This window comes from Durio zibethinus, chromosome 14, assembly GCF_047325235.1.
Source record: "Durio zibethinus cultivar Kanyao isolate XHJ-2024 chromosome 14, ASM4732523v1, whole genome shotgun sequence".
In the NCBI taxonomy this organism is placed as follows: Eukaryota; Viridiplantae; Streptophyta; class Magnoliopsida; order Malvales; family Malvaceae; genus Durio; species Durio zibethinus.
In genome coordinates this window covers 25,768,428-25,791,146 of record NC_143175.1, presented here as the reverse complement: position 1 = coordinate 25,791,146, position 22,719 = coordinate 25,768,428, and the positions used below count along the sequence as shown (strand labels likewise).

Here is a 22,719-nt window from a genome sequence, read left to right as displayed (position 1 = left end):
CAAATTTAATGTCCTTATTAGGAACTGAACATCTCAAATTTATCCTTATCCCTATTGACCTTTCCAATGTAATGTAGAAATCTTTCATGCTATTATTCATTTATCAATCATTATCTCAAACAAAAAAAAAAGTAAGAATGCATTCACACATTTCTTCCATTGTAAGGTATTAAGGAGAAAAGAATAAGAATGGTTAGGAAATAGTCAACAAAAGATATACATAAAGAATGAAATAGAATGTCTTTTATTAGCAAAAATGCTAGTAAACTTTGACTAAGAAAGAATTACAAAGATCGGTATAAAGAGACAATGCCCAAAAATGAACAATTAGACAACCATGATAACACATCTCGAGGTCCTTTTCAAAAAACTCAACCACCCGATACCTTTGACAACTTAGAGTTCTTCATAATATGCTAGCCTCCATGCCAATGAATTTTCAAATTTGATGCTGTATTCTCCTTATCTAAGCTATCTTTTCAGGTTTTTAACTTAGATAAACCCTCATTTGACTCAAACTGCCCTCTTGAGGTTTTCGCCTTGAGTCTTCTTTTTTTATTTTTCCTTCTTTATTTTTTTTCATTCATTTTTTTTAAGCATAGTACTTCTTCACAGCATCAAAATTTATAAGATCGGATAAATCACTTTCATCCATCTTAGCTAATATCAATGCTTCACCTAAGAAAGCCCGTCTTACACATATGGCCCTTCTCAATTCAAAGCCCATTTTTCTCTATTATCATGCTGATTTGAAAAAAAATTTTTCAAGACTAACCCTTCCTCTCAAAAATAAAAAGGTTAAATTTTTTTATCATGAGCCTTCATCATTCTTTTTTGATATAGTTGATCATGGCACAATGCTGTCAACCTCTTTTCTTTTATGAAATTTAACTGTTTATAGTGTTCTCGAATCTATTCAGCCTCTTTCAATTCAACTTCTTTTAGAACTCTCAAGGATGAGATTTTTACTTCCACTGGTAATACAGCTTCCATCTCATAAACCAAAAAAAATGAAATTTTTCAGTAGAGATGCGCATCGATGTTCAATATGCATGCAGTGCAAATGGTAACTTCTCATGCCAGTCTTTATAGGTCTCGATCATCTTTTCAATAATTCTTTTTATATTCTTATTAGCTACTTCAACTGTCCTATTCATTTTCAGACTGTATGGCATCGAATTATGATGTTTGATCTTATATTGGGCACATATTTTTTGCATTATCTTACTATTCAAAATTTTGACATTGTCTGAAATGATTCTCTCTGAAAGTTCATATATATAAATGATCTTCCTTTTTATGAACTTACAAACCATAGATTGTGTTACATTTGCATATGATGTTGTCTCCACCCATTTCGTGAAGTAATCTATCATCACGAAAATAAACCTATGCCTATTAAAAACCTTTGGGTTAATAGGGCCAATGACATCCATGTCTCATATAGAAAATGGCAATGATGGTGCTAAAACATGTAAAGTAGATGGTGAAGCATGAATCTTGTCAGCATATATCTTGTATTTATGATATTTTTTAACGTAATCAATACAATCATTCTCTATTATCAACTAGTAATGCCCTACTCTCATGATTTATCTTGCCATCATATGTCTGTTGGCATGTACCCCATATATTCCATCACGTATCTTTTCAATGATTTTTCTTGCTTCAGCCTTATTTACATACCTCAACAATACTTGATCATAGTTTTGTACAGAACATCTCCATCTAAGAAAAAGCTCATAGTTAATATTCGGATGATCATTTTATCATTTTTTATTACTTGAATTCGGTATTACTGGTTTTTAATGTACTGTAATATATCATAAAACTAGAGTTTCCCCTATTCTTCTTCTTCTAAATTAGAGTAATGAGTCGACATATCCTTAACATCTAACCTAATAGGTTGAATATCAATATTATCACTAATTCGGATCATTACAGTTAGAGTAGCCAAGATATCGATAATCAGATTATTCTCTCGAGGTAAATGATCAAACTAAATATCTTCAAACTGCTTTATCAACTCTAAAATATAGTTATGATATGAAATGAGTTTTGAATCTCTCGTCTCTTATTCTCTCTTTAATTGATATATAACTAGAGCTGAGTCTCCAAACACTTTTACTGTTTTAACTTTCCTATCTATAGTAGCTTGTAAACCCATGACACATGCCTCATATTCAACGATGTTATTTGTACAATTGAAATTTAACCTCACTGTTATAGGGTAGTATTGTTCTTCTGAAAAAATCAGAATTACCTCAATTTCATGTTTCAAGGTATTTGCAGCTCCATCAAAATACATCTTCTAATATTTTTTTTCATGCTTCCCTTCTCTAATTGGGAAACAATCATAAGATCTTCATCAAGGAACTTCAATCTCATTGGTTCGTATTTTTTAGTAGCACGATCTACAAGAAATTTAACTATAGCACTCTCTTTTATTACTTTTTGGCTTACATATATGATATCATATTCTGAGAGTATCACTTACCACCTAGCAATTCTTTCAAACAAAGAAGGTTTCTTGAATATGTATTTAATTAGATCCAGTTTTGCTATAAGCCAAGTGATGTGATAGAGTATGTATTGTTTGAGTCTTTTAGCAATCCAAGCTAATGCACAATATATTTTCTCCAAAAAAGAATACTTGGACTCATATTCTGTGAATTTTTTACTCAAATAATAAATAACTCTTTCTTTTCGACCATATTCATCTTGCTGTTTCAGCACACATCTCATTGAATTATCATACACTGTCAGGTATAAAATTAAGGGTTTTCTTGAAACATGTGGCACCAACACTAGAAGATTTAACAAGTACTGCTTAATTTTATCAAAAGCCACTTGGCATTCCTTGTTCTATTCTCCAAGATTATTCTTGTGAAGAAGCTTAAAAATGGGATCACATTTATAAGTAAGTTAAGATATGAACCACAAAATATAGTTCAATCTTCCCAAAAAATTTTAAACTTCTTTTGGTGTACTCAGAAGTGATAAATTTTGAATACTCTGTGTTTTATCTGGATCGACTTTAATTCATCTAAGAAAGCCTAACAATTTCCCTAACTTTACCCCGAATATGCACTTGGCTGGGTTCAACTTGAGTTAGAGTTTTTTCAACCTCTCATATAACTTTCTGAGGTTGGTGACATGATCTTTATTTTCTTAAAATTTTACAATCATATCATCTACATGCATCTCAATCTTTTTATGTATCATGTCATGAAAAAGCATCACCATGGCTCGTTGGTATGATGCTTTAACATTCTTCAACCGAAAAGGTATGACTTTGTAACAAAAAGTTCTTCACATGATCATAAAAGTGGTATTTTCCATATCATCTGTAATTATTTTTATCTGATTATACCCTGAAAACTCATTCATAAAGGAGAACATTGAATGTTTAGCAGTATTATCTACCAGTGTGTCGATATAAGGTAAAAAAAGTTATCTTTTAAGCTAGCCCTATTCAAATCATGATAGTCTACACACATTCGTATATTTTCATCTTTTTTAAAAATTAGTACTATATTGGCTACCCACTCTAGATACTTAGCCACTTGTAAGAAACTTGTATCAAACTATTTTTTCACCTATTCTTTGATCTTTAGTAGCATTTCATGCTTTATTCACCTCAATTTCTACTGGACTGGCTTACATTCTGGCTTCAGGGGTAATCTGTGCGCTACTATCTTTGTACTTAGCCTTGGCATATCCTGGTAAAACCAAGCAAATATATCTATGTATTCTCGAAATAGATAATCCAAACGTTGCTTAACTTCTGATGAAAGTGAAGTGCTAATTTTGACCTCTTTCTTATTCTCCTCATCTCCTAGATTCACCAAGCCAGTTATTTTCTAATGAGGGTCAATTGACTCACTTTCTTATTCAATCAATCTCATTAGGTCTGAAGGTATAACATACTCTTCAGAATCATCTTCATTGTCAAGTTCATCAATGTTAATTGAATTCTTAAAATTAATCTCTTGATCGTTATCATAATTATCTTCTTGTTCATTTAAAAACTTGAAATTGAATGAAATGGGATATGGTGGCAAGATGTGTTTGAAAAATAAAAAAAATGGCAATAATAAAGGCACAAAAAGAAATGAATGAAAATGCATCCTTTCTAATCTTTATTAAAATAATAAAAGATAAATGACCCAAACAAGAAAGCTTACCCCAATGCCTTGAGCAATAGCTATTAGGACGTACAATTACATTGAATTAGTCTCAAAAGTAAAAGATATTTCAATGATACTCTAATTGTTTAACTCATAATCTGGCAGATAAAGACAGACCCACCCTTTTTATTCAAACCCCTTTTCATCTTCAATAGTATGGACGGTTAACTGGGTGAATGCCTCTTCTATACTTTGTTGACAATTTTCTTCTGCATTTGAGTACATGAATCCTCTAGACCTGAAAGTTTTGTACAAGTGTGGAATGATAATTAGTTTTACTGTTTTACTTACTGGTCTCGTATTGATCTCTCATCATTCTGTTTCATAACCTAGGCCTAACCTTTCACTGTTGTCCACCACTATTGGGGGTTCTTTTATTTTTTGTAAGTTCTTGTCCAGTCCTACTCTTGGATACCAGCCCTTATTTAACATTATTTTTGAAAAGGGTTAATTTTTATATCATTCACCTACAGAGTTGACTAACTCAAAAGATCGATAAGAGCATTCCATTACTTTTTTAGCAGCTTCCACATATGAGGTATTTAATGGCTGAGTCACTAGCAAGTCTTCCTCTTCAAATACCACTACCAATCGACTTTCTACATTAAACTTGATCTTCTGGTGTAGGGTAGAGGGTACAACACCTACCATGTGAATCCATGGCCTTCCTAGCAAATATTTGTAAGATGGAGAGATATCCATTACTTGAACTTCACATTAAAATTGCATAGCCCAATTTACAAATGTATTTCGATATCTTTCATGACTTTTTTTTTAGACCAATCAAAAGCTCGCACGACCATTTGACTGTCCTTCATATGGGAGTAATCGATAGGTAGCCTTGTCAAAGTTGACATAGGCATGACGTTAATAGTAGAATCATTATCAATAAGAACCTTAGCTATAATATGACTCTTATATTTGATTATGATATACAGAGCCTTGGCACCTCTACTTTTTTTCGAAAGAATCTTATCATTACTGAATGAAATATAATTTGACACGACTAAAATTCTAGCCAGTTGATTCACATATTCAACATATACATTATCTGCCACATATACCTGGTTCAACACTTTCAGTAGGGTATTTTGATATGGTTCTAAGTTTAACAGCAATGATAATAATGAGATTCATGCTGACATTTTGTTTAACTATTCAACAACTGAATATTCACTATGTTTTACCAGCTTTAAAAATTCACAAACCTTTTTTTCTGACACCGACTTCGGATAATCCTCTTCAGATTCCACTTCAGGTTATTTCATTCTTCTTTCATATTGGCTTTCTCTCTTCTAGCCTTTTTTAATATTTCTTGAGTGTAGCATCTTTCACTTCGAGTAATACCTTCTACACCAATTATATTAGAAGTACTAGTTTTAGAGGCATTCTCTTTTTGCCTCTGAATTACTGTATCACAATCATATTTTTAGGGTATAGCCTTATCATCTTTATATGGGAATGAAGTCAGAACTTTAAATGTTACTAGGCTAAGAATGAGTTTGTGTATGACTGGCTTTGGCTTGTTCCCACAGTGAATCGTTATTGGCTTTAAAAATAATTTTGTAAGCTTGTCAGTTATAGATACTTCAACACTCTTTAAATTTTTTTCTTCTTCATAGACTTCCATCTGGTATGAATCCCAGAGCTTTTGTATCTCTTGGCTAAACTGTTCACAAGTTTCGATAGAATGATCAATTATCCCACTATGATATTTATAATTAGTGCCTGCTATATAAGCTTCATGATAATTGTGCGAACTCACTGATTGTATTATGTCAGCTCTCCATAAAGTATCAAATAGCTGACTAAGAGATGTCTTAATATCTGTCATTTTTCTCTTCAAATGACGCTTTGGTTCCTCATTTAGAGCATTCACATTGTGATTAGGCAAAGTATTACCACTAACGTTTGGTGCAGTTACCCTCCTATATCGAAGCTAATCATTCCATTCTTGATAGTTTATGTTTTAAGGCAGTGTAATTTTTAGTGAAATGACCAGCAATCTCATAGTGATAGTCATAATGGGCTGTGAAATCATATCACTTAGAGTAAGGTGGCTTGACTGGCTCTAATTTGTTATGAACAATCAGATGATTGTTATAAAGCTCACGATATAACTCTGTATAGGTCATGAGAATTGGATCAAACACAAGCTTTTTACGAGCAATCCATTGCTCTTATGATCCACCTATTAGGCTAACTGGACGGGTCTAAGGTCTTGAGACAGATTGAATGTTAGGACTGTAGGTGGTATTTTAAGGCCTAAAAGATGGTTGATATGTTTGGAGATAATATGACTGTAGGAATGGTTGGTACAGGTAAGGAGAAGTGTTATTTACAGTAGGATAATATGGAGTGTATCCTTATGGTGGGTAGGGTTGATAACCCTTAAATTGTTGCCTATCAAAGCTCATAGCTTGAGCTTTAATCTCTTTTTTCTTTGGGACTCTTTTACTTGATGCTTCTCCTCTTTATAACTTGTCATTCTTAATGGCACTCTCAATAATTTCTCTCGAAATCACCATGTTGACAAAATTCTTGGTTGCATTCCCTATCATCTTTTCATAATAGAGAGATTTCAAAATACTGATGAATAGCACTGTAGTTTTTTTTTTCAGTTAAAGGTGGTTGTACTTGAGAAGCTACATCCTTCCACTTTTGGGCATATTCTTTAAATGACTCATTTGTTTTTTTCTCCATGTTCTGCAAAGACAAACGATTAAAAGCTAAATCCATGATATGTCGATATTGACTGATGAAGTCATGGGCCATGTCGCTCCAAGAACGGATGCGAGTTTTATCCAGCTGGACATACCACCTAGCAGCGAAGCCCATAAGGCTATCTTAAAAAACATGCATTAATAGTTTTTTATTATGGGCATGGGCTATCATCTTTTAACAATACATGGTGATATGAGTTTTTAGGCACTTTATACCATCATATTTCTCAAATTCTAATACTTTGAACTTGGGTGAAATAACCACATCTGTGACTAAGCATAGTCTAGTAGCATCAACAGAACCATAAAACCCAATTCTTTCTATAGTCCATAACATTTGTTCAAGCATACTAATCTTTGAATCTTCTTGAGATTTCACCACCTTTGCCTTTTTTTTCTCCTTCTCTTTCAAGTCATCAAGATCAGGAACTTGGATTAGTTCTACTACCTTTTTAGTAAAGACAGAATTTACATAACTATGATAATGCCTAAGATTTTAAACTGATGGCATTTCAGGGTATACAGGATATGTAAACTGTTGTAACGGTATATCCTGTGTGGACTGAGCTTGTTATGGACCAAAACTTAAACGATATAAAGGGTCGACCACTTCTTGTGATGGAGGGCCCTATTGGCTTGTGTTTTCTTCTATCCATTTTCTCTTATTTAGCTTGTTGAGAGCATCCAAAATCTTACTCAACTTATTCTCAATCTTTTCTTATGCTTTTTTCAATTTTTCAAATCGATGAGAGTTTTTTTACTCCAATTGTCTGGCTCTAACACTTGTGTTATATAGGTGGGTGGAATTTTTGTTGGATGGAGCTATCTTTGAACCTTGAATACCATATTTTAGGATTAGCAAGTTTATATGACTATATCATGGTTATTTTAAATATGATGAATAAGAATGCAATGAATGAAAATACATGTATGCGAATAACATTTACTTTGAGATAGTGTTCAACCAAAATATTTCATTTATTCCAAAGAACTTTCGTTTACATAGAATTTATTATCCTAGAGTTATAACCATAAAATCGTTTGATTTGCTCATATTGGGCTCTAGCTTTCTCGATGAAGTTTAAAAGTCACTGTCCATGTTCTCCTACTAGGGCCACCACTTATTTCAATACTTCTGCCTCTTCTACCATCTCTCTTACCTTATATACTCTTTTGTAAATTTGGGTCATTAAGTGCTTAATATACTTCTGTCTTCCTAAGTTTTCCCTTTTACCACACCAAACTTGGTATGATAACTCTTTATGCTCTCTAACCAATGCAGCAATGTAGTCTTTTTATTCATTCAACTTCTATCTCAACCTACTTAAGTAGCTGTTCAACATGTTATTCTCTATCTGTACTTGGGTATTTTTTTCGAATTCAACGTATTCTTACTTCAATTGCGTATTTTCTTCAGTCAGCTCAACAATTGTTATTTTTTTAGCTTGTACCCTCACATACAACCTCTTATGTTCATGGTGTAACTCCGATAAGTTTTAGACAGTTGTGTCACGTTTCCTAGCAATCTTGCAAACTTTGACTTCATACTTTTCAGCTCTATCTTTTCATTGATCTTTCTCCTCTTGAAGCTTCTGAATCTCTTGCTTTAACCTATCTTTTTCGGCGTTGAATTCTTTTCTTGTAAGTTCTAATTCTGATGGTGTTTTTTTGAGCTTTTTTTTTGTTGGCAGTTGAAAGCTTTCATAAGTGAATACCATTTTATGTCTTTGTCTTGCTCTCCAAACCAAGTACCCCTGAGTTACTTTATCAGTGAACAATCCAGGACTTACATTATGAAGGTTTTTTCATGCCTTAATCACCTCATTCATCCTCTGAAATACTTTTGGCTCACTGTAAGAAAATTTTGATTGATGAAGCTTATGTGTCATGAGAATGAACTGTTCTACCCTAAACTACCTTCTCACTAGAAGTGGTGTATAACTTGTTACTCCCCATAAATTTAGTAGTGGGACCATAGTGTTATCTCCATACTAATATAGCATAGGTTCATGATTCATTCATGGGATCAACCATCTTACTTCAGTGCTTGTCAGTTTTTGTAAGAAAGCTACCCACTCTTTCTTAGACTTTTGTTTTGACATTCCACTTTCGTAAAATTCCTTGATCAAAGCTCAACTAAGAACATAAAGCTTCGAGAAAGCACATTTTTTCCACTCAAAGTGATTTTTCATCTATAAGTACAATAACTGTATGTAGCCTATAAAACGCCTACCATTTCGACGATAGTAACTCAAAGATCTGATAGTCTCTATTAATATTACTGTTGAAGGGTTACAACCATTGATAACACTTTCGAATAAGTTAATCACTGCTATTTCAATATAAGTTAAAACCTTTGAAAATATCACCAGTCCGTATATAGCTAAAACAAATACGTCTAACCCTCGTTCTTCATCGGTATGTTGTACTAGAAAATCATGAAAAAACTTTCAAGGGAGGCAAACTTGTTTTTGTTTCTTCTTCGTCTGATAATCCACAATCTCTTTATCTATCCCCATAAGATTGGTCAAATTTTTTTGAAATCTTGATTTATGTTTTTTGACATATATCTTGTCAGGAGCTTTAAGGTGCAAACCCAACAAAGTCGAATATTCTTCAATGGCGGATGTCATATCAACTTTATTGAAGATGAAACACTTGTATGCAAGATCCCAAAATTGCATTGAAACTTTAATTAATTGATTGTCGACATTCATTGCAAAGAGGTGTGCTATATATCCACACCTCTGGCAAAACTCCTCTTGTCTAGCCAGACTCATCTTTTCTCATATATCAACTAAATCTTCTAGATTATTTTATTTAAGGAGGATGAATGTATCTTAAGTCAAAGTGGAATCATAGCCAATCGGTAGACAATCCCCCTTCTTTAGTTGAATCATTTTTTATTGGACCTTTACTTTGTTGGGTGACTCACAATGAGCTAATACAGACGAAGAGTAAACTAGTCGTTTTATGGAATCTATGAAAAACTCTTTGTTGAAGACCGTCTTTTAAGCAAATGTTCTTTATGCAACTCTATGATATGAGCATGAACGATGCAAACATGAATAAGAGAAGAGGTTAGTACATCACATAAGAAGAAATAAATAAAAAAATTAAAATGTCACACACAATAAGAGGAATGAATCCTATGTTTTTGGTCAATTTTAAAAGGAAGGAGATGGCTCTATTTATAGGTTAGGCACTTTTAAGGTCCACAATATGTGGTTCGAGGTTAAAGTCTAAAGGTTTCCAAATTATTCCTTACATCATCGTCATTACAAACTAGTAAAGCACCCACAATCCTCACCCATTACAGGCTATAAGCAAAAAATATTTAATTTGAGTGGGAGTATTTCGCTAGCCACTGCGGAGGCATTAAAATCTCATAAAAGCAATAGGTACTTTACTCCCTCCTAGAGGGACAGAGCTTGAGTATAGAGCTCATGTTAGGCACATGCATATGAATGACATAATTAACAAAGTAAATAAATATAAATGAATAAAAAATCTATACAAAATGTTCAATTTTATTAGGCTTTTGAATAACACGAATTTATTTGCTAGCCTGACTCTCGACTTGTCCCCAATTGAGTCACCAAACTGTCATAACATTTAGATCTGGGGATCTATCGCTAGACATTGACTTAAGGAGTTGCCACTAAATTTTTTTGTTTAGATGTGATTGACCACCTAAGGAATCATCATTTCAAGGAACACTTAAGCTTAAGGGTCCCTAAAAGAATGGGTTCAGGTCTACTGACCAGAATAGGGTTCGGGAGTTCGGTTACGAGTGAGGAAGGTTATAATACCCTCACAACATCCATTGAAAGATGGTACCAGCTCAATTTCGTATTATCCAATAAGCCTTAAAAATTTTATCAAGTAATTAATTATTGAAAATTATTCTTAATTAACTCTAATACTTTTGGTAGAAAATTAAAAAAATTTTCTCACCTCAAGAGTATGTAAGAAAATTACTGTTTCACTTATAGATACTCCATCGTCGGATTATTTAACATTAAAAATTTTCAAGAAAAGAAAAAAAAGAAAAAAAAAAGAATAGTAATTCAACTTTTGATGCAAATTCTTTTCCTTATATATATATATATATATATATTCGTACAAGAAAAATTGATACATTCAACTTTTTTTTAAAGCATTTGGAGTTTTTATTTTAAGAAAAATTGATACTTTCAACTTTTTCTTAAACTATTTTTCTTGATAATTGTTATTTTTGAGAAAAATTGGTACTTTCAACTTTTCCTTAAAAATATCTTTTAAAAATTTTTATATTTTAGAAATTTTATTTTTAAAGAAAATTAATACTTTCAACTTTTTCTCAAAAATATTTTTTGAAAATTTTTATTTAAAAAATTTTATTTTTAAGAAAAATTGATACTTTCAACTTTCTCCCATCCAAAATGTTTTTGAAAATTTTTATTTTAGAAACTTTATTTTTAAGAAAAATTAATACTTTCAATTTTTTCCTAAAAATATTTTTTTAACTTTTTTATTTTTGAGAAAATTGATACTTTCAACTTCCCCTCGCAAAATGTTTTTGGAAAATTTTATTTTAGAAACTTTATTTTTTAAAAAAATTAATACTTTTAACTTTTTCTTAAAAATATTTTTTAAACTTTTTTATTTTCAGAGAAATTGATACTTTCAACTTCCTCCCCAAAATGTTTTTGAAATTTTTTTATTTTAGAAACTTTATTTTTAAAGAAAATTGATACTTTCAACTTTATTTTGAAAAAGTTGAAAGTATCAATTTTTCTTAAAAATATTTTTTTTTAGAATTTTTATTTTAGAAAAATCATTAAAAATAAAAAAATAAAAAAATTAAAGAATACCAAATAATTTTAATTTAATAATAATATTAATTAATTAATTAAAAAAATCTTGAAATGACTTGACTCAACTTGAGAGACAAAAACGGCTCAAAGGTACAGCTCGGCTTGAAAACGGCTCAGCTGGTGCCCAGGTAGAAAAAATGGGTTATTGGTTCGGGTGCGCTACAAGTCGAGTTGGATCTTGACAAAACGCACGGATCCTAGTTTAAGTGCTGACACAAAATAATGTCGTTTAGCTTGCGTATAAAAGGAAAAAAATTCTTCTTTCCTCATATGTTTCCCTGCATTCTCTCTCTCTTCTCTACTTCTCTCTTTAGGCGATTTTCGATCGCCATTTCTGGTTGAATGTCTCAGGAAAAATTGTCGGTTTCTGGGTTATATCATTGGAAACTGGGTTTCTAGTAGGACGGTTACCAAAAAACTTGAATTTTTGTTGAAAAATTCACCGAATTCTAGAACTTTCCAAAAAAATTTTAGAAAAAAAATTCAAAAAAAAAATCTAAAATTCCTAATATTGCTAAACACTCCTTCCTCGCTTCTGTTTCTCTCTCTCTTTTTTTTTCCATGTATATTTTCTATATATCCTAGCAAGCTTGGTTATAATCTATATTTATAGGATAGAATCCTAAGTCGAATGGGAATCCCAACTCCTCTAAACTTTTAGTCTCATCCAACCTCCCTCAATTCAATCCAAACTCTTTAGCCCAATTTTACACCAATTCATCTACTTTTTTCGTTTTTTTCATTTTTATTTTTTTAATTAATCAAAAGGTAAACTCCAGAACAAATTTAGGTGTCTACAATAACTTATTAAGCCATATAATAGTAGTTTAGTATATTCTCCCAAGTCCCAAGCAATATGGAATTAGAGAATTGGGACATATATCTTCGGAAGCATATCTATGGGCTATACAATTGTTTCCATATCTTTTCGCTTCACCAGTAACAAATTAAAATGGCCATAGTCTTAATAAAATCATAATGATTTATACACTTTAATTAATAAGTATTTCATTTTGTTAATGCTAGCTTTTGCCTGATGAAGGTAATGGTGCCCAATCCATCATGTCATTTTCAATTTCCAACAAATAGCTAGCTAACTCGATGTAAATTGTGAAATTTGATGCCAACATGCACCACTCCTACTATTTAGTTAAAAAAACGGACTGCTTTCATGTGAAAACAAAATTATCAAAACGCAAAGGATGCCTTTGCAAAGGAAATCATTGGAGGAGCAAGATGAAAGGGATATCATATCCTCTTCCTTCTCATTTCGCTCCTCATTGTTGGCCTGCGCTGAAGCTGCCATTACAAGAAAATTGATGTTTAGACAATAGTTTCTAAATTTTTTATATCTATTAATATATATATATATATATAAAGTAATTCTGATTATTTTTTACAATTTATAAAAACAAGTCACTATTGCAATTTACAAAGAATTTCTACCTTTGAGTCATCCTTTGAGTAAAATAGCTGCTTGTGGGTCTACTGACTTTGACGATGGTGTTGATAATAGTAATACTACTTTACAGTCTTCGAATTTGATTTGTTCTCCAGTTGGAAATCTAATCAATTTGGTAGTCTCTTTCTGGTGATGGTGATCTATGTCAGGAGGGTTTGGAATCTAATGAGGTTTCTCAAGGACGTCTTACAGAGAGACGCTAGAAGGAAAAAATCAAGTGGAAGGTGCTCCTGCAAACATAGATTCCACTTCATGCAAATCAATCTCTTACAACAATTCAAATTTAGAAGATGATATTCACGATTCATCTCTGGCTGAACCAACCAAAAATAGTTTGAATTTCGTTGATTTAACCACTGCACCAGCTTCTTTAGAATTTAGTGATCAAGAGTCAGAATCGAAATATTTGAGTCATCTGATGGAAAGTAGGGTAGACATTGTGTCTTCACCTACTCGTTACCAAGCACAAAAGGAAACTTCTTTAGAACAGTCATTAGACATCCATACTAATCAACATGATGTGGGAAGCCTGCACCTAGTTGAAGATAGTTCAAATTCATTTAATACCCTGTCCTCAGACACAATCTCTGGATCACATAGATCAGGAAAACTTCTTACAAGCTTTTTGAGCATTCCAAAGAAGGCTTTTCAAGCCAACCTTCATTAGAGTTTTCACAACACTCAGGTAGGCAGGATAAGGAAGAAAGTTATCCATCTGCTCCAATTCGTCCTGCCTTTGGCCAGTTCCCTGATGCAACTAAAGCTAGCATGGAGGAAATGCCACCACTGCCACCTCTTCCTTCAATGCAATGGAGGATAGGGAGAGTTCAACATGTTTCTCCAGCTTCATAAAGAGAATTGGTAGAACATGGTCAGGGGTCACTCCCAATGATACCACAACATGGAACTGATGAGAAAGCTCAATTTGCTTTATCAGCATTAAAGCAGGGGATTGAACAGTCCAGAAACCCAATTTCATTCAGCACAGACCTTTTCCTTTGCATCCGGAATTATGGGTATCAACACTAATAGCCAATAAAATGCAATCTGTGTAGATAGAACACACACAAACCCATTTTTAACATTACCCCACAATATCTAATGAAAGCAGTGAACATGGTTCCATTGCTGTGGAGGGTGATAGGGTAGAATCCAGTTACTTGTTGCCAATGCCAGCTAATGATACAACTTCTAGGCATATTCTTGTACCTTTGCATGAGAAAACAACACATCCTTCAAACTAGTTTGTACTCGATTCAGGTTTAGAAGGTGGGGCATTCAGCACCCTAAACAAAATTCTGAGGGAGAACATGGGAATCCTCCTGATATGCCTTTGCCTCCACCAACTAAGAGAGAGGAGCAGATTCCAACCAAGGTACCGAAGGATCTTCCTACCGAAGTAGAAGAGCAGTTTCCAACCAAGCTAGAGGAGCAGCCTCAGCATGGTTTGGCAGCTTCAGAGGGAGAAAACTGTACAGACTTCAAATGCCATTGTTCAGCATAGTTTGGCAGCTCCAGAAGGACAAACTGCACTGATATCAAATACAACTCTGCAGCACGATTTGTCAACTACAGAGGGAGAAAGAGCTGTTTCTGTTCATGACAAAAGCAAGGTAATTATGGCCTTGGATTTCAATTGTTTTCCAGTCTGTGTTTTCTTCTTGTGAAGTAAAAGTTCGAATTTTCTGCAGTTGAGAAAGGTAACTAAGCGGATTCAACCTCCAATTATTCCAAAGGTAGATGAAAGAGATTCATTGCTGGAACAGATACAAACCAAGGTTAGATCCAATATCCTAATTGTTGACATTCTTTTTTTTCCCTTTTTTTTTTTAAATAAAGTTAAAGTTTTTAAAGGTGGGAAATGCACCTGCTGTATAAACTGAGGGCTGATTTATTTTGCTTTCTACAGTCCTTCAACTTGAAGCCTGCAGTGGTGAACAGACCCAGCATTCAGGGTCCTAAAACCTACTTAAGAGTTGCAGCAATCTTGGAGAAACCAAATGCAATTCGCCAGGTCTGTGTTTTGTCCTTATCTTTTTGTCCGTCTTTTTTTGGTGCATGTTATTAGTGTTCAATTTTTAAAATCATCTCTGTTCAAATAGGCTTTGGGTGGAAGTGGCGAAGAAGATGGATGGAGTGGTTCTTGAAAGGACTTTCTTAGTGGTTACTTGTTTAAAATGTTTGGTCAAATATTAAAATCTCCATCTTATTGAATAAGAAATATCGTCTTTGGTCTGGTCACTGTGTATTCTTTTCCCTCGGCATTCTCATTCTGTCGGTGTATTCTGATAGGTCCCGTGTATCTCACTTGCACAATGGAGACTCTAGCCACCAGCACTCGGCCCTTCTACATGGTATATATATTCACGGAATCCAATGTGCGATGAAATGCTTATATAAAGGAGTTTCATGGGTCAGCAAGCATGCAAGTGCTGCGAGAGTCAGATGCTGTGTCTTGTCATTGGAAGCTCTTGGTTGAAACTCCTTTATACAATTAAATATTAACGAAAATAAAATTAAATAATTAATCAATTATATAAAAAATAATAATTCAATATGATTTGATCTAATTAATTTATATTCACAAATGAAAAAAAATTAACTAGTTGTAAAGGATTATAAATATATAATTAAATTAATCACTCATAATCAATAATCATAGGTAGTATCAATTTTCTTTAGTCTTATAAAGTATTTTCAATTCAAACAAATATATTTATGTACATCTGTACATTATATTTATGTAAACATTCTCAGTCTTCTCTAATTCACTTATAAACATTCACATCATCATATTTATGTGGATCATCTTATTTTCTTTTAGTCCACTCAAACATACACATTCATATAAAATGTAAATCTCTAGTACTTTTATGAGATGTTTATCTTATAAAATCTTATAACTCTCTTATATCTTTTTTTCATATCCAAACTTATAAAAACTTCATCTATTTATAAGCATACAAACTTGTCTATTAAAAATCTTTTTCCTCTTATAATTCTTCTTCTGCAAGTCTTGTTGTTTATCAAATAATATTTAATCAATTTCAAATAAATTTTTTATGAGATTTGAGTCACTATTCTCAATAATTTTCACTTTGACCAAATTTTATTAAATCATATGTTTTCATGCTAGACATGTTTGGCTCTATTTGTAATGAAAATCTCATAATCATCTTCTCTTGTGTATATTCACATTTTACGTAAATTAATCCTCAAAACATAAACTCAAACTCCTCTTAAATCGAGCTCTTTTGGGTTTATCTCTTTTTATGTCTTAAACCTTCAGTTTCTAATATCACTTGTAAGGATAACAATTACTTTGATATCACTGGTTAGGCTAAAAGCCTAAATCCAATTAAATATTAATGAAAATAAAATCAAATAATAAATCAATCACACAAGAAATAATAATTTAACATAATTCGATCTAACTGACTTATGTACACGGATGAAAAAAAATCACTTATTTTAGAGAATTACAAACATATAATCAAATTAATTACTCATAATCAATACCCATAACCACTTTTAATCTTTTCTAATTTTATAAAATATTATCAATTCAAATAAACATATATTCGTGTGCACTCATGTATCTTATTTACGTTGATCCTCTCAATCTCTTTTAGTCTATTCAAACATACACAAATCTCCAAGACTCTTACAGCGTATGTATTTCATAAAATCCTATAATTTTTTTATATATTTTTCTCGTACCAAATCTTATTAAGACTTTATTTATTTATAAGTAGATAAATTTATTTATTAAAAATCTCTTTGTTCTTATAATTATTTTTTAATTTATCAAATAATATTTAATCAATTTCAAATAATTTTTTTATAAGATATGAATCACTATTTTCAACACTTAAATATGTAAATTTTGATGTTAAGTTTTCAAATTCTATGTTTATAAGGATGCTTTTCTCTGTAAATTGTTTGTGGTTTTGTTCTTTGAAGACATCAGTGGTGGATGGATGTGACTGTTGATGTGCTGAATAGTCAATAAAACAAATTTCCCAAAGTTTTGTACCACATTTCAGCGGCATGAAATTGGCAATACTTCGTAAGCAACTTATTATCTTTGTTTGGAAGACAGTTTTTTGAGAAGGGGACTAAGGATTGATCTAATAGGTTATATGGTACAACTGCAAATCTTCCATATTATATATATATATATATATATATATATGATTTATTTGAATGAGCTATTTAAAAACAAAACTGAAGGTGAAATTAGTTAGTGGTAAAATTAAAATTAATGGTAAGATTAATTAAAAATTATATGTAATAAAAATTTTAAAATACTTAATATTAATAAATTATTAAAAAATATTAAATTATTTTTAAATTAAATAATATTTTATTAATAAATTATTAAATTTTATTTATTAGTTTATTATATAAATAATAAAATTTATTTATAATTAATTTATTATGTAATAATAAATTTTATTTTTATATTAAATCAATAAAATCAAATTATAATTTTTAAATTTAAAAAAAAAGAAAGTGGAAAGTTGTTAATTTCAAGGAGAAAATTTTTTTTTTAAATAAAAAAAAAGAGTGAAGATTTGGGTTGAAACTTTAAACTCAGTGAATAATTAGCAAAAATCTCATTGTATCACACTATTGTTTGGATTTCAAAGTTATTATGAACATATTTATCTATACTAATTGTATTTTATTGGGAGGTGTGTTGGATTTCAAAAGAGACTTTAGTATTTAATAGATATTGTAAATTTTTAATTATATAAATGAGATTAAAAAAATGATACATATTTTATTTTTATAATTAATTTTTTTATTTTTAATATATCTTAATAGATATGTATAATTCAATTAATTTAACTCACGAAATTTAAAAATTTTACGGATAACTAATAAAATAATTTCTCATATATATTTTTAAACACTTCAACTTTAGAGATTTATAGGAAAAGAATTTTTCATTAAAAATTTTTACTACAAAGATGAAATTATCCTCATGTTAACATTCAATTTTAAACTCACAAAGAAAAATACTAGTAAAAATGTAAAATGAGTAAATTGGGTTCTAAATTACCATTATCTTCCCTTTCTATTTCTTAGCAAGTTAATTTCAATATGCATACCTCTTTCTTTCCTTTTCCTTCTCCATTTCAACCTGTCCAAACAAGGACAGTGTATCCTTCCTAAAATCCCCTTTCCCCTCTTTTCCTCCCTTCCCCCCCCCCCCCCCCCACCCAAATTGTGGTTCCAATCATATTCAAACTTCATCTTACAATCAAATTGAAAAAAAGAAAAAAAAATATAAGTAAACTATTAATAGAAAATGTTCCATAATAAAGGAAAAAAAAAAAACAAAAAAACAAAAGTCAATTCATTTTCCCTCTTTATTATCTTTCTTATATTTATAAAGTACACACAATTAAATTCTCCCTTTTCTTTATGTGCTTTGATTAGGTTTTTGTTTAATTCTTTTTATGGGAAAATCGCCGCCGAGCGCATCCAAGGTTCAACGTCTCGCAAAGGCCACCGCACAGCATCTCAACAGGACAGGGAAAAACACAAAACCCACAACGCAGAACCGGCTGATTATAAGTGAAGACAAGTCCAAGAAGAAGATGGAGAGCTCTAGTGCCAGTCAACGTCTGCCACTCTCCGAGGTTGTCTCTGATTGCGTCAAGCGTTGGTTCAAAGACACTCTCAAGGAGGCCAAAGCTGGCGATGTCAACATGCAGGTTCTGATCGCTCAAATGTATTATAGCGGTTATGGGGTTCCTCGAGATGCACAACAGGTTTTTTTTTCCCTTTTTCTTCTTGGATTCTTTAAAGGTTTATCCTTTCTAGGTTCTGCTTGTGGGGTTTAGGAATTTTGCTTTGCTAAATTGCTATTTTGATTGCTGAGGAAAAAATGTAATACAAACATAATAAAGTTATGAACTTTTACCGTTTGCTCTTCTTTAAACTCTTTACAAGATGAAAAGTTTCGAGCTTTTGTTTTCTTTTCTTAGCTTCCAATATTAACTAAGAGGAGCAACAGGGTTTTTATTCGTGGTTTTATTTCCTTTATTATTCTTCATTTTGTTTCGTCCAATTTAGTTTTTTCTTACTAAGTTTGGGTTTGGCCTGTTGGGATCATAGGGAAGAATTTGGATGACAAGGGCCTCGAGGGTTCGGTCTTCGGTCTGGAAAGTCAGCGATAAGCATCCAGGTTCATCTTTGTAACTATCACTATCCTGGTCACCTTGTAGCAGTGATACTATAATACTAGTACGATAATTGACTGCCTTTTTCTGTTTGCTTTGGTGAGTCTTTATCAGGTTATAATGCAAGTGATTCAGATTCAGATGAAATGAAGGGTGATTCTTGAGATAACCCACTTGGTCTCTGCATTTGGAACATTTAGAACTGTGAGTGCCTTATTGCTTTGCTCTGGTCTTATTTTGCTTAATATGCCTTTTTCACTGCTAGAAGAATCCTAAGTTCTCCATCGCTGACTCTTGGATTAGGAATTGACCACAGAATACTGGAGATGCTTATGTTCTTCTGATGTTTGATATTAACGTTGAGTTTAGCATTTGTCCTTTTCTGTAATTATCTAGTTATTTCATATTATTTGCTACAAATTTGCCGCACATTGTTGATAGATATGGAATTGCCAGGATAATTGCAGCTGTAGGACAAAAGTTCCCTGTCACAAACTCAAAATGGTGGAGTGTGGGTGATGAAATTGTTTCTGTCCTAGGTTGGACTTTGATGAAATAGGATAATAAGCAGCATCGGTCTAACCAACTATCATACTTAAATTTCTGTTCTTCATGTTTCTTTTATGTGGTGTGGGACATTTATTCTTGTGTTTGAGCCAGCCTCAGATTATCAGTTGTTAGTCTCATCATCCCATTTATAGGACACTTTTTTCTAGGATTGATATGAATAGGACTTTTTTAATGGGATTTACTTGACTAAAGAAGAATAGCAAAAGCCTTAATTGAAGATAATTTTGTCCAACACTAACATATACACCCTTTCCCTTTGCCTTTGAGGAATTGTGGGGAAAGGGGAGTAATGGGGTATAATTGTTATGAGTCAAGCTGGGCTCTACAGGATCGACTTATTATATACAAGCTTGAGCTTCATACAAGCTTGACTCAAGTATGCTTATTTTATTGACAAGCCTATGCAATCTCAAGCTTGACCTTATACCCTAGTTATCTCGACTCATGCCAAGATCAAATGGCTTGTGAGCTGCTCATCTAAGATACAACCCAGGTTATGAGTTTGTTCTCTCATTAATACACCTTTGTTTAACGGGCTGGGGGCTAGAAATACAAGATGAAATCTCAATGCATATGAGTAAAGTTGCTGATCAACTAGGGAGAAAGCTCATGCTGATTCTCACTAGTCAATTTTAATTGGTCCAAAATGTTTTATGTTCAAGATAATTAAAGAGAGGTCCACTTATCAGACACATTCTTTCATCATATATATGTGCTTAGAATTAGATTAATTCTTTACTCATGGAACCTTTGAACTCCTTTTTTCATAGCTGCTGCCATTAAATCAGATATGGGTTTATAGGGTCTTGGCACTGGTTATGTTTCAGTTATAAATTTGTGGATTACATTTCTATTGGCAATGTACTTCTGTGCCTTTCTATTTACTTGCCTTAGTATTGCTCCGTATATCACTTTAAATAACATGGTTAGAAAGGGTGAATGAGTAAACATAATTAAATGAATTTAATGTACTTTGCGAATTCAGAAGATGCACCTGTAAAACTGATGCTGAGAACGTGGTCGCTAGTAAGTACATGCAGGAAATGAGAGTGACTCTGCTGCACTGCTGAAGGGGGATTTTAGGTTTTAGAGTATGCTTTAGTTTTGGCAGGCTTCGTCTTTCAAGTGGATTGAGTATCACCTGGGTCAATAGATAATTGGTGGTTTATTTAAATGTTTAATTTGCTGTTGCATCTCATTTTCACAGCAATCCATTGTATATGAACTAATGTCTTTTCTATTTCTTTGCAGGGTTCACATAGTTGTGATGCCTGTTTTGTCTCATTGAATGTGTTTGTGACAATCTTTTTTCTATTTGTTTTTGTTTTTCATGTATAAGTCAGTTTCTTTTTTTATTCTTTTTTTTTTCCTTTCCTTTTACCACCAGATACATATGGCATCAGTTTATTATCATAGGATAATTTGTTAAATGTTGTCTTTTACTTTGGTTTGAGTCTTGATGAAATGGTGAATTTTGGCAAAATGATCCTTTCGAGCCAAATGATTATCATATTTTGTAATGAAGAGTTAATTGATTAATAGAAAATATATATAATAATGCATATTAAAGCTCTCAAGTTATGCGATGCAAACTAATTCGTCCGGCCAAAAAGAAAACTAGTTAGTCCTTATACTATAGTTAGGTGTATACTGTCATTATAAAATGGTGACTTTTTTTTGCCTGGACGTTGGCAAATTGTTACACATATCATTAATATATTCTGAAAATATCAATCAAAAATATTGGCAAATTTTGGAATGATGTTACCATTGACAACACTTGACTTGACCCACCCAATGAAACTATCAATCAATTTTGGAATGATGTTACAAGCAAGTAAAAGAATAGAATAATATTAGATAATGAGCATTGAAAAACATATATTCGATATAAAAGTTACTCAACCAATTTAAATAACGGAGCTGATTTGGGCTAGGTGTTCAACATCTTCCCTGGAGCGGAGGGCTTTAACTGTTGAGAAGAATTAGCACAAAGCAAGTAATTGCTTGTACGAGCAAAACAAGGACAAACTGTGTCTAGGGTAGATTATTATCAGTGTATTTGGTGTTTGTACGAGTATCTGAAAACAATATCTAGAGTCTGAACCAAAAATAATATTTAAAAAAAAAAAGGCCAAGGTCTTCGTCGCTGATCTATCTGCAATAAGATTTAAACACGGCTTTCATGTTCCATTCACTAACCTGAATTCTTACAAATATTATCCTCTTTAATTAGTTTAGTTAGACTTGGTCTTCACTATAAAAAAATAAATAAATATTAGCTACATGTTATTGTCAGATTTCTGTTGATTGCTCTCATACTCAATCTGTGAATCCCATCCGAGGTAGGGCTATCTTTTTTTTTTTTTTTAATAGAGCAAATACGGTGCATATCCTACATGAAGGTGATGAAGGCAACAAGGATTGCTACTCGTAGCAAGCTTCTATTTTTCTTTGATCCTGGCCTGGGGTGGCTTATCTTTGTTTCAACTGAAAGATTAGTTGCATCTATAGCTCTGTACCAGATGAAACTAGTGGTTTGGTCAATGTTGCGCGTAATTATTATATGTATCTGACTACTCACATTCTTTTTTAATATCAACAGTGAAAACCGGAAAGGCATGTATGATTGAATATCTCAAATAGATAAATCTAATCAATTTGAGAAACATCGATCTGTACAATGATTAGATAAGAACTCAAATAATAGAGATGATAATA

The 22,719-nt window shown here is 32.1% G+C and overlaps 1 protein-coding gene and 1 pseudogene across 2 annotated transcripts; both read left to right on the top strand.

The window, feature by feature from the left end:
* Nucleotides 1–12,974: 12,974 nt before the first annotated feature.
* Nucleotides 12,975–15,366, top strand: LOC111294942 (uncharacterized; annotated as a pseudogene).
* A 3,019-nt stretch (nt 15,367–18,385) lies between these two features.
* On the top strand, nt 18,386–21,428 carry LOC111294011 (uncharacterized). Of its 2 annotated transcripts, none has more exons than XM_022887132.2 (4): nt 18,386–19,017; nt 19,364–19,433; nt 19,543–19,632; nt 21,250–21,428. In XM_022887132.2, the coding sequence occupies exons 1-3, from the start codon at nt 18,703–18,705 to the stop codon at nt 19,590–19,592; spliced, it is 435 nt and encodes a 144-aa protein (XP_022742867.1). In that variant the 5' UTR covers nt 18,386–18,702; the 3' UTR covers nt 19,593–19,632; nt 21,250–21,428. The 2 variants fall into 2 exon arrangements, with proteins under 2 accessions (XP_022742867.1, XP_022742868.1); XM_022887133.2 differs by having other exon boundaries at nt 20,984–21,428.
* Nucleotides 21,429–22,719: the final 1,291 nt, after the last annotated feature.